Source organism: Euleptes europaea, chromosome 19 (assembly GCF_029931775.1).
Source record: "Euleptes europaea isolate rEulEur1 chromosome 19, rEulEur1.hap1, whole genome shotgun sequence".
NCBI classification, from domain to species: Eukaryota; Metazoa; Chordata; class Lepidosauria; order Squamata; family Sphaerodactylidae; genus Euleptes; species Euleptes europaea.
This window is the reverse complement of record NC_079330.1, coordinates 14,157,425-14,170,615: the sequence shown is the minus strand read 5'-3', so window position 1 is coordinate 14,170,615 and position 13,191 is coordinate 14,157,425. Positions and strand designations below refer to the sequence as shown.

Here is a 13,191-nt window from a genome sequence, read left to right as displayed (position 1 = left end):
TCCTCAAAGCAAATATTACAAAGATGTCATTTTAGCCTCCAGTGTTCTCTTCTCCAAAGGGAACCAACCCAGCGTGTAACAATATTTACTGTATAAATACTAAATATGAAAACATAAAATAAACTTCAAGATTAATAGGTGCTATTTACACAGCCCAAATAATGCACTTTCAATCCACTTTCACTGCACCTTAACAATCATTTGCAAGTGGATTTTGCCAGTTCACACAGTAAAATTCACCTTCAAAGTGCATTGAAAGTGGATTGAAAGTGCATTATTTGGGCTGTGTAAGTAGCACCTAAGTGATGTGAAATTCTTGCGTTTGATATTGGGGAGGAGGAAGCACAGAATTCCTTGGCAAGAGGGTCTCAAAAAATGCAGTTTGGAAGGAGGGTCCCCAAAAATCGCTAACAGTGCCATCTTAAGCAGAGTTACCCCCTTCTGAATCTATCGGCATGCTTCAGATGGTGCAGTAAGCTTAGAAGTGGATCCCGCTTCGAAAAGTTTGAGAACCGCTCCTCTAGAGGAGTTTCCTGCTTAACAGTCAGCCTCTGCCATTCTGTCACCCCATGAAGCCACCGAGAGCACCTACTGAGCTGAGCCAGCCCCGCTCCGGAGCCGGCATCCCCAGTCCCCTCCCTCTTCAATCTGACACATTTTTCTTCTTGGTGTAGCTCTGGATAGACATCTGAAAGTGTTCGTTGGTGTTACGCTCAGATCGGAAGAGGATGATGTAGATTTTGGGGATGAAGTAACTTCCGAAGACCCCGTAGAAGGTGAGGAGGAGGGCGGCGACATGGATGGCCGTTAGGTACTGGCCCCCGTAGACGCTGCGGGTGGTACAGTAGGAGATTAAGGAGACGAAGTAGATGACCAGGCTGAAAGTGGTGCATTTGGCTTCGTTATAGCTGTTAGGCAGATCTTTGCCCAAGTAGCTGACGACAAAGCAGAAGATACTCAACAGCACGCTGTACATTATTCCCAGAACAGGAATCAGAGCGTTGTGTTCCTTGCAGTCCAGAAGGATCACTTGGTCAACCACATCGTAATTCTTGTAGGGAAACGGTGGGGTGACGCACCAGTAGATAAGTAACATCACCCCCTGTAGACCCGTGGAGGTTCCTATGAAGAGGATGCACCCGTGATGATTCCTCCAGGCCTCGTACAGGCCCGGAGCCTTGGCGGCCATCTTGAAGACCAAGATGATCTGGAAGGAGCGGGCCGCCAGGCAGGCCAGGCAGACGCTAAAACTGATGGTGTACATCGGGATCCTCAGCATGCAGGTGTACCAGTTGGGGACCCCAAAGTAGCAATAGAGGCTGACGTTGGCACAGGCCAGAGCGCTCAACATGACGAAACACAGCACGCCCCCGGCTGACTTCACGACAGGTGTGTCCGCTTTCCGAACAAAGATGGCCAGGGTCCCGGCCAGCAGCAACAGCAGCAGGGTTGTGGCCGTCAGCAGAGCCTGAGAGATGGGGTCGCCCCAGCGTAGGAATACGGTGGCTCTGGGGAAGCAGGTCTCGCTTCTGGCAGGGGCCCACCGATCTTTTGGGCACGTCTGACAAGTATAGAGATCTGGAAAGGAGAGAGGGGGAATCAGTGGATGCAGACCTCATCCTCTTGGATGCACACCTTAATGGGGTGAGGGGGGTTGTGTGTGTTGGTGAAGCGGAGAGCAATATCATAACGGGCCTGTCAAGAGACTAAACTCCCAGCAGAGTCGCTCAAGGCGGAATGGTCATGGATGAGACACCAGACTAAGATGCATCTACCCCCTTCAGGGATCAATGGCCACGTCAGCAGAAGAGAACAGACAGCTCCAGTGGTTGTTGGGGGCCGAGGAATCCTTGAAAACTTGGGGTGCTGGGTGAATTGGTCATAGTCTTATCTTTTGGGGAAGAACCTGAGAATAACAATAGCTTCTGCGGTGAATATAAAAAAAGTGGTTAATCAAATGTCTGACACCCCATGGAAAACACTGTTGTTGTTTTTTAACATCCACACTGATAAAGAATGCTGGAAAACTCAAAAACGTGCACACTTTTGTACAATTTCAGTGGGTTTTAATAGGCTATTACTATACTATACTATACTATACTATACTATACTATACTATACTATACTATACTATTATTATGGTTACTATTATTACTGTTCCCTCTCTTGGATGCATACCTTAACGTGGTGAGGGGGTTGTGTGTGTCAGTGAAACTGAGAGCCATACTGTAAGTTTAGACTCTGTCAGGAGGCTATACTCCTAGCAGAGTTGCTCAAGGCTGATCGGTCACAGTTGAGTCACCAGACTAAGATGCATCCACCCCCTTCAGGGATCAATGGCCACATCAGCAGAAGAGAACAGACAGTTCCATTGGGGATGGGGGCAGAGGAATCCTTGAAGGGTTGCTACTGGGCAGCAGAAGTAGTGGAAGGTGACATTGGCGGAGGATCTTTCGTAGACAACGGCAGTGCCACTTCAGCTATCCCTGGTAAGTATTCCACAGAAGAAGGCAATGGCAAACCATTTCTGACCATTTCTTACCTTGAAACCCTAAGATGAGACATTCCAAAATTAAAAAGATACAATGCTGGAAGATGGAACCCTCAGGCCTGCTGGTACTCAATCAGCTACTGAGGAAGAGTTGAAGACCCTGGAGAAAGCCACAGGGCCGAGGCAAGGGAGGCGGAAAAGGGGCATCCTGCTTCCCTTTCCTCGTGGGATGCCTGCCGATGCTTCACTCACCACTCTTGTTCAGGAAGGTCCCTGGGGAGCAGGCCACACAATCGAAACAGCACTGATGGATTCCCTGCTGTACCTTCTGCTCCCCCACCGCACAATCTTTGGAACAGACCGAGACAGGAACCTGTGGAGGAGGAGCACAAAACAATGTGGCCAGATTGCTTCAAGGTATGTGCTCGAGTCCGTGTTGTGGTCCCACTGGTTAAGCCACAGTAGCATTGAATTTGCCAAAAGCATTTTGTTCATTAAAGCCATCCAAAGAGGTCTTCCAAAGGGGATTAAGACAGATTCATGACAGAAAGCTCAGAGATGTTCACCGATGGCTACTAGCCATGGTGAGTGTAGGGATCCTCCTTATCTAGAGGCAGTTCACCTCTGAAAGCCAATGCTAGGAGGCAACATCATGAGGAGGTATTATCCTCTGTGCTGAGTTTGTGGGTCCTCCGGGGCAACTGGTTGGACTAGATGGAGTAATCCAGCAGGGCCCTTCTGATTCAGAAATATCACATCACACAGCCCCAGTGGGAATGGGAAGGGGCAGTGGCTGAGTGGTAGAACATCTGCTTTGCATGAAGGATTTAATCCCCGGCATCTCCAGTTAAAAGGACCAGGCAATAGGTGACGTGAAAGGTCTGATTCAGTATAAGGCAACTTCACATGTTCAATGCTCTGGGAGACTTGGAACATGAGAGGACTCTCCAATTAACACATGAAGTTGTTTTCACAAGACACTTACCCAGTCTTGGTTGAGGACAACAGCTTCAGAGAGGGATCGCTTCCAACACCATATTCAGATTTAGTCCTTTATCCCCACTGTCTAGGGTTGCCAGCTCTGGGCTCAAAAGTACCTGGAGATTTTAATGTGGAGCCTGGGTGAGTGGGGGTCTAGAGAGGGAAGGGACCAGCGTAGGGTATAATGCCATGCAGTCTGCCTTCCGAAGCAACCATTTTCTCCAGGATAAGTGAAATAAATATTAAGTAAGAAATAAAGAGGTGATTTATGTAGTCTGGAAACTAGTTGTAATTCTGGGAGGTCTCCAGCCCTCACCTGGAGGCTGGCAACCCTACCACTGTCCCCCCCATCATCACACTTATTTTTTCAGGCTTCTGTATACAACAACCTGTCAAACTTCTTTGACTAGAGGTAATATTAAGCACATCAGGAGGACTGGGTCTTCCATTTTCAAATTGCCACCAGCACTGGGGGGGGGGGGGATCCACCTTTATGTAGCCTTGTAACTCCCAGGTGTTCTACTTACCTGGTTGTCCCCAGTGTGCCACTGCAGTTTGTCTCTATGGATGGTCAGGTGGACTGGATTACTGCTGAATGAGCCAATCACGTCATAGGACCAATTCTGGCCTGCCCACTTCCACAAGACAATATCGTAGCCTGTCAGAGGGTCTCCATTGCTGTCAAAATAGATCTGTCTGTCTTTCACACTGAAGTTCACCTCTTTAATTTCTCTGAGGAGCTGAAGAAGAAGAAGAGTTGGTTTTTATGCGCCGACTTTCTGTACCACTTAAGGCAGAATCAAACCAGCTTACAATCACCTTCCCTTCCCCTCCCAACAGACACCCTGTGAGGTGGGTGGGGCTGAGAGAATGTGACTTGCCCAAGGTCACCCAGCTGGCTTCATGTGTAGATGTGGGGAAACAAATCCAGTTCACCAGATTAGCCTCCACCACTCATGTGGAGGAGTGGGGAATCAAACCTGATTCTCCAGATCAGACTCAAATGCTCCAAACCACTGCTCTTAACCATTACACCACACTGACTCTAAAGGACTCAGAACAACCAGTGTTTGCACTGTGGACATTTTATGGCTTATTAATCCACATGTCAATTATCAGTAAAGCTAAACTGTACATTTTCAGGGATGCTAATGGGCTTTATTAGACTGGCTCTTTGTTGGTTTCTTGCTCTGAACGTTGACGTCGTTTGACTCTTCAGTTATAAAAGGGTGACGGCCCCTGCTATAGTGTCATGGTTGGTTAAGGGCAGGAGCTATAAGGTACTCACTAAAGGCGTCATCATTCATTTATTTATATTCATTTATTTATTAAATTTATACCCCGCCTTCCCCAGCACTGCCAGGCTCAGAGCATAAGAATCATCATTTTATTGCTCCGTTTCCCTGGGATCTCAGGAAAGCTCAGAGTGTTCCCTCCCCCTTTGGGAAACTCCCCCACTCTTTACCCCAGCCAGGCATGGCGTTTGGCACACCCAGTGCAAAACGGATACCCACCTGCCAGGGATAGACGGTTTCCTTGCGGCACACCCCCGTTTGGCAACCCAGCAAGCGGTGGAGGCTGTGCGCCACAGCGTAGACGGCAGAATACACGGTAAAACAAGCCTGTGTGTCGTACGGTGATGGCTTCAGTAAATGCTGTAGAGCTGGCGCATACAACTGGAAACAGAGCTGGCTGCAGGTCTCCCTGCAACCCTGGTAACAGGAGGTCTCGATTCTGTGACTCTCCGAATGCCTGGAAGCAGCCTCAAACTCCCACATTCTTGGGAGCGGTGCCTGCATGATCGTCACCCCAATCACCGTGCCGATACCATGAATGCCGGGGATTTCCCAGAGGTCTTGGGCCAACGACCAATCCTCAGTACCCAACCACACCTTCCCAGTCGCGTTCTGCCGCACCACCTCCCAGAAGAAAACGGTAGCGCTGCGCTTGTTGGCAAAGACGATGGCAACCTTGGCTTTGGAAGCCAGAACCTCCGCCACATTTGCTTTCAGTTTCGAGTTGCTGGCCTCCATGGAGACAATCCCCTGATAGGCAAAGCAGATGTCTTCCTTGGTGGCCACTTTGTCCAACGTCTGCAGGCCCTGGCGCCCATAGGTATTGTCGCTGCCCACCGCGACCACCCACGTCCATTGGAAAGCCTTCAGCAGGCGCACCAAGGCCTCCACTTGCTGCCGGTCGCTGGGGATGGTGCGCAGGAATGAGGGGTAGGTGCGCTTCCAGCTTAGCATTGGACTTGTGGCTTCATAGCTGACCTGGAAGAGAGGGGTAGAGCAAGCTAAAACAAGGCATTGGCGGCAATGATGGAGAAGTGGAGACTTGGCGAGCAGACCAAGGCAGAACCTACCCCAGAGCAACATCCCATAGGTGTTAAATGAGGGGAAGAGGAGCTGGTCCTCAGTAGAAGCAGACAGAACAAAACATGAGATTGTGTGAAAACAAGCAGTATGGCATACATGGGAATGTACCAATATTAATAGATTCCAGATCAATTCTCAGGTCTTCATCAGGTTCATAAGGCATTTTCAGACAAAACCCCCCAACAATATTCCTGTGTGTGGCAGAACAGGATAGAAAGCTGCCGTATCTTCATATAAACTCACACACCTTCTGAATAAGTATGCTTATCCACATACACACACACCCCAGCACAGGGGTAGGCATCTGCATTTTCCCAACCGGTGTTACTAGGACTGGAAGCAGATTTATTCTTTGTCTGATCTAGGTAGCAGAGGTTGTGAAAATGCTGATACCGACCCCCATATTAGAGAGCCAGAGTGGTGTAGTGGTTAAGAGTGATGGATTCTACAGGGCCAGGGACCACCAGTAGATTATTATCCAATGACCATAAAGATGAACAAGCCCTTTCACACCCCATGTAATGCCATCCACACCCTTCTTAAGTCAGCAGGAGACAGCCTCGGTTGGGTGTAACCCATCAACTGCAGTCTTTCTAGGGTTACCTCTGGCATAAGGAAGATGCCCAGAAGACTGGCTGTCATCAGAGCATAGTCGCTGGCGTCGGGCCCAATCACAGCCACAGGTTTGGGCAGGTAGTTTGTGTAGTTGTCAGCAACAGAGATGCGCTGATGGCTGTGACAGCCCTCGACCCCCTGGGACAGGAGGCTGAGCGTGGCGTACAAGTTGGTCGACTGCGAGCAGGTATCATAGATGTCGTAGCCCAACGTGACGTTCGGGAGGAGGCTGCTGGAGTTGTTGATTTCCTCGATGGTGAACCGCATGGCCTGGACAAGGTAGTAGCCGTGCCTGCTCCTGTCCTTTGTGCTGCAGAAACGAGAAAAGCCACAGAGGAACTTGGACCTGAAAGACTGTCAGAATCATTTGAATGGGGAGATTGGTCTATACAGCTAAATGGAAAATGTCTGAGATACCAGACAAGAATGACTGGATAAATAAACTGTTTGAACTAGCAGAAATGGCTAAACTTACTGCTTTAGAAAATCAAAAAGACAATGAAGAATATGTGAGAGAATGGGAGGCATGGATAACATATTGTGAAAACGAATTAAATATGGGAAATGTTAAAGGCTATGATTTAATCTAATTCAGTTGATCAATGTTGAAAGGATGATGTATTCAATAATTAAAGTATATAGGATGATTATATGTAGTTTATAGAAATGATATAATGAATTAAAAAACAAATACAGAGGGGATTATATAGATATTAATTTGATAGAGGAGGGGAGAGGGGAAGTCAGAAAAGTCAATACTGATTAGGTTGATTAGTTTGAAATGGTTTTATTTTATGTAACTTTGAAGATGACAACATTGAAATTGAATGTGACTTAATAAGAAAATAAAAAAAATATATAAAAAAGAATCATTTGAATGGGGGAGAGGGTTGACTTGAGGTCATTGGCTGGTGCTTCTCGCTAAGGCAACGTGCAAAATTTAGACCAAAAGATGGCGATGGAAATTGATGTCCAGTCACAGCTGACTTAAGACAAAGCTGTAGGGTTTTCAAGGAAAGAGATGAACAGAGGTATTTTGTTATTATCTGCCTCTGCATAGTGACCCTGGATTTCCTTAGTGGTCTCCCATCCAAGTACTAATCAGGGCTGACCCTACTTAGCTTCTGAGATCTGACGAGATCAGACTCACTGCGACCATCCAGGTCAGGGCAGCCATCAGATAAAAAGATCAAAACAAACTCAAGTAACCAGCTGAAAAATTAACAGGAAATTATGCAGAATCATCAAATTCCTGGGAAAAGAGGGAAGGGAGGAGGTGTCTCAAGTTAAGAACATAAGAACGGCCCTGCTGGATCAGACCAAGGCCCATCAAGTCCAGCAGTCTGTTCACAAGTGGCCAACCAGGTGCCTCTAGGAAGCCCACAGACGAGTGCAGCAGCAACATCCTGCCGGTGTTCTACCGCACCCAAAATAATAGGCATGCATAATAGTTGACAACAAACAATGTACAAGTCAGGGGCCATGTCAAGCTACAATATTCTAGAGCAGGGGTGTCGAACTCATTTGTTATGAGGGCCGGTAAGATATAAATGTCACTTGGTCAAGCCGTGCCGTGCCTCGCCAGCCCAGATTGAGAGTGGGGGGTGGCTGGCTGGCTCACAGGCCAAATAAGAGCTGTGGGCCATATGTTTGACACCCCTGTTCTAGAGGATGCATACCACCACACAGAAGGCTTTTGTGTACATAGCAAGCGGAGCCTTGTGGGAAGAGTTAAGAGAGTGGGGAGGGATAAGATGCTCTCTCACCTATATAGGATCTGGGCCATTTCAGAGCTTGGAATATCAGGAAGGAAACTTCACATGAAGGTGCCTCATACCAAGTCAGACCCATGGTCTACCAAGGTCAATGTTGTCTTCTCTTGACTGGCAGCAGCTCTACAGGGTCTTGGGCAGAGGTCTTTCACATCACCTCCTGATAATTTTAACTGGAGATGCTGGGGATTGAACCCAGGACCTTCTGCATGCAAAGCAGCCCCTCTGCCATTGAGCCACAGCCCCACCCCTCCCATCATTACAACACCATACGACTTTTATTGCATAGGATGGACTGACCTCCCTCCTGTAGAAATGCCGATCCACTCACCTCTCGCAAATGTCAACCTCTGGCCTGGATTTTATTTTCAAGTTGTGGTGGTGGATTTGGAACAGCCCTGCAATTGTATAATCGCCGTCCTTTCTCAGGGGGGAAGAAAGATTTTGGGATCTAGAAAGGTAGCCAAAGAGGACCACAAGTGATAAGGAGAGAAAGGGTTGGAGAGAGCAACCCATCCTGAAGATGCACCCTGGACTGGAAGAGACGATGTGGCCGTTGCAAAGACAATTTGCTTCTTAGGAAGGTCAGTGTCCCTGAATAATAATATTAGATCATTTACATAAACCTGCACACCTGGAAACACCGGAGACCTACCTCAGGGGAAATAGGATATGGCAAATTTCGGTAGCAGAGAGCCACTAGGATGTGGTGAGAACATTAAGCAAATTGTGAGCATTTATTTCCCTGTCCTGTTCCACAGGAGAGTCCAAATCAAATGTGAGTGTAACATACTGAGTGATTCACTTTGGGTGATTTGTAGATTGTTTTTAATATTCTTTTTAATATGTGAATAATCCTATTGGGTTAATTTTCTTTAAAGCATAAGCATTTGTTAGTTGCATTTGACCCCTTTGGGAATAGCCAATGATAAATGTTTTAAAATTAGCAAATATAATGTACAAGTTCTGTTGTTCTTTGGTGGGTTTGGGGAGGAAGCTGCATTGCTAGCCGTGTATATCCCATGGTGTGTGCTTGAATTTGTATCCTTACCCATTGCATTTCCTGAGCTGTCCATCCTCTGAGAGAGCCAGGAAGGGCAGAGGTTGCAGAATAGGGGCTGCTGTGACCTTGGGTAGACTCCTTTGGCAGAGCGGTTCAAAGAGCCCAAGATACTGTCTTCAAGTGTCGGTTCCCTATTGTTCTGCTCATTTATGTGTTTTTCTTCACTCTGTAAAAATGCTGCCCTGCACTGCAGGGTTGTTGCAAACCTCCCCCCCACCAGCAATATGAGCAAAATTTCCTGTACCTTGCAACTGGGCAAAAATGAACAAAAGTCAACACGCTGCAAAACAGTGGGCAGTTTATTTCTCCTTGCTTAGTAGTGGAAAGGTCGACCAGGTAGTTTTTTAAAAGACACACACACACACACACATATCTACGCTGTATACAACGGCTTTTGAAAGGGTTGAGTCTGCTGCGGTTTGATTTTGGAGGTGAGGGTGGAGAGAGTGTGTGTGGCAGGCTCTGAGCGCCGGCTCCCCGCTCAGATAAGAGTTCCTTCTAGCTGCTCCACCTTTCGCCAGAGCTTCAGGACCACCTGCAACATTTTAAGAATCAGCCTGTAGAAGTCCTGAAACCCAACTATTTAGGACTGCCAACTCTGGATTGGGAAACTCCTGGAGCTTGGGGGGCCAGAGCGTGGGGAAGGAGCTCAGCATGGACAGCACCATCCCAGTAGGCCCTCCAAGCCTGGCCTTTCCTCCAAAGGAAACTCATCTCTGCAGTTTGGCACCCATTGTAATTGAACACATACATGAAGCTGCCTTATACTGAATCAGACCATCCAGGTCCATCATAGTCAGTATTGTCTACTCAGACCCTCTCCAGGGGTCTTTCACATCACCTACTTGCCTAGCAACTGGAGATGCTGGGGATTGAACCTGGGACCTTCTGCATGCAAAGCAGATGCTGTACCACTGAGCCACAGCCCCTCTCCAGGGTCTCAGGCAGGGGTCTTTACCATCTACTGCCTGCCTAGTCCCTTTAGCTGGAGATGCTCGGGACTGAACCGGGGACCTTCTGCATACCAAGCATGGTGCCCTGCCACTGAGCCACGGCCCCTCTCCATGGCTCTCCAGGGTCTTTCCCAGTCCCTTTAACTGGAGATGCCAGGGACTGAACCTGCGACTTTACCACTGAGCTGCGGCCAGCCTCTCCAGCTGAGGTCTTTCCCATCACCTACTCCCTTTAACTGGAGATGTTAGGGATTGAACCTGGGACCTTCTGCATACCAAGCAGATGTCCTACCACTGAGCCACGGCTCCTCTCCATGGCTCTCCAGGGTCTCAGGCGGAGGTCTTTCCCATCACCTACTTGCCTAGTCCCTTTAGCTGGAGATGCCGGGGATTGAACCTGCGACCTTCTGCCTGAGCCACGGCCCCTCTCCATGGCTCTTCAGGGTCTCAGGCAGGGGTCTTTCCCATCACCTATTTGCCTAGTCCCTTTAACTGGAGATGCCAGGGATTGAACCTGGGACCTTCTGCATGCCAAGCGGAGGCTCTACCACTGAGCCACGGCCCCTCCCCTTCCAGGAGAACTCCAGTTCCCCACCTGGAAGTTGGTAACCGTACGGGTGGAAGGGGCGGTGGGGATGTAACCGGAAGTTGGATGCGCGCGCACAAAAGAACCGGGTTCTCTCAGGCGGGCTCTATCAGCTTTTCGGCGCCTAGAGCGTCACCCTCCCTTCTATCGCGAGGCCTCGCGCTCGCGTCGCAGATCTCGCGGGAGGCGCCGCGGTCGCTGTGGAGACCGGCCGCTGCGATGGTCGCCTCCGCCGCCGCCATGTCCAGCCGCCGTTCCGCCTCCATCCCGCTCCGCAGGCGGCGACGGGCGCAGAAGCGGCGCCGCCGCCCGGCCTTCCCTCTGGCCCGCGGCCGCCCCCCGGCCGGCGGCAAAGGCAACGGGGCCGGGGCGGACGGGTGGCGCGAGTTTGCCGCCTCCTTCGTCGCCGCCGGCCTAGTCAAGCCGCCGCCGGCCGAGGAGTCGCTGACGGCCGTGGAGGCCAAGGAAGGCAGCGCGGTGCTGCTTTTGCCTCAAGGGCAGGCAAGGAGGGGGCGGGGCGTGTGGGAAAGCGAGGGGCGGGGCGTGTGGGAAAGCGAGGGGCGGGGCGTGTGCAAGCGAGGGGCGGGGCCTGGTGGTCTCTATGGCAGGGCTGGGTACCTGGGTACCTTTCAGGTGCGGTGACCAGAACTGTACACAGTATTCCAAGCGTGGTCTCACCATAGATTTGTACAAGGGCAGTTACGATAGCAGCAGTTTTATTCTCTTATTCCTCGTCTAATTATGGCCGGCATGGAATTTGCCTTTCCATGAACAGACGCGACGAGCACGAAAAAGTAGCGCTGTTATAATCGAGCTCTTTAATGCGCTTTTTAATTTTGCTATTGGCTTGTTCATTCTGCTTGCCCACCATTGTGTAAATAAGCCCCAAGTACTGGTTTGCTGACATATAATAGGGACTGGTTAGTGACTCTGGTTGTGAAGCTTATATATGGCCATTTAGAGGAGAGGAAAGTTCAATGGTAATTGACAGGTTAAAGAAATCTTGAATTTTAAAACTTCCATCTAATTTTGACTGTGTAGCACCAACTTGATTTTGCTCACGTCATGAGACAACAAGAGTCACTGGAAAAGACAGTCATGCTAGGAAAAGTGGAGGGCAGCAGGAAAAGAGGAAGACCCAACAAGAGATGGATTGACTCAGTAAAGGAAGCCACAGCCTTCAATTTGCAAGATCTGAGCAAGGCTGTCAAAGACAGGACATTTTGGAGGACTTTCATTCATAGGGTCGCCATGAGTCGGAAGCGACTTGACGGCACTTAACACACGCACAATAACATATCCTGCGAGAAGCCCAACAACGGCAGTTTCTCATCTAAGATTTTTTGCCATGAGGATTTAAAAGGGTCATGCTTCAGAGAAGCTAGGAACCCCTCAGTGCTAAAGCACAGTTTAAGGTGTAGTTTAAAGGCGGCCAACCACGCCCTAGCTCTTCTGGCTCTATTGACTCATTAGCCCTTTTGGAATGCCGCTTTTACGAGGAACTTTGATCGCATTATATTTCCCCCCTTTTAATATACAAATCCAGTGCCTCTGTGACTGACATAATGCCTTTTTTACTAAGCGATAGGGACCCCAAGGCTACATTGTCAGTGGCAAGATTTGTTTCAGTCCTTATATCCCTCCAACACTAGATATATGCTGCTCGAGATCAATTGATCAAGGAGCTTCTAAGGGATAAAAAAAGGAAAGAAATTTGCCTTTTTTACAGCAGCCGCACACTGGGTTGACATCTTCATTGATCTATCCACTACCACCCCAAGATCCCTTTCTTGGTCTGTCGCTGCCAGCACAGATCCCATCAGTGTATATGTGAAGTTGGGATTTTTTTGCCCCAATATGCATCACTTTACACTTACATTGAATCTTATTTGCCATTTTAATGCCCGTTCTTCCAGTATGCAGAGATCCTGGCAACTCTACTAACCCCCCATCCTTGGCTTCCTTGATTGAGTCAATCCATGTCATGTTGGGGCTTCCTCTTTCCCTGCTTCCTTCCACTTTTCCTAGCATTATTGTCTTTTCCCGTGACTCTTGTTTTCTCATAACATGAACACATGAAGCTGCCTTCTACTGAATCAGACCCTTGGTCCATCAAAGTCAGTATTGTCTACCCAGACCGGCAGAGGCTCTCCAGGGTCTCAGGCAGGGGTCTTTCACATCACCTACTTGCCTAGTTCCTTTAACTGGCGATGCTGGGGATTAAACCTTGGACCTTCTGCATGCCAAGCGGATGCTCTACCATTGAGCCACAGCCCTCCTTGTATCCAAAGTACGATAGTCTCAGTGTAGTCATTGTAGTTTCTAGGGACAGTTCAGGCTTGATTTGATCTT

The 13,191-nt window shown here is 48.9% G+C and overlaps 1 protein-coding gene across 1 annotated transcript; it reads right to left on the bottom strand.

The window, feature by feature from the left end:
- Positions 1-643: 643 nt before the first annotated feature.
- TAS1R1 (taste 1 receptor member 1) lies at positions 644-8,648 on the bottom strand. The gene is made up of 6 exons (XM_056865563.1): positions 8,569-8,648; positions 6,454-6,775; positions 4,987-5,745; positions 4,000-4,212; positions 2,744-2,864; positions 644-1,578 (listed from the first exon to the last, which is right to left on the bottom strand). Exons 2-6 carry the CDS (start codon positions 6,730-6,732, stop codon positions 644-646), a joined length of 2,307 nt encoding a protein of 768 aa, XP_056721541.1. The 5' UTR covers positions 6,733-6,775; positions 8,569-8,648.
- Positions 8,649-13,191: the final 4,543 nt, after the last annotated feature.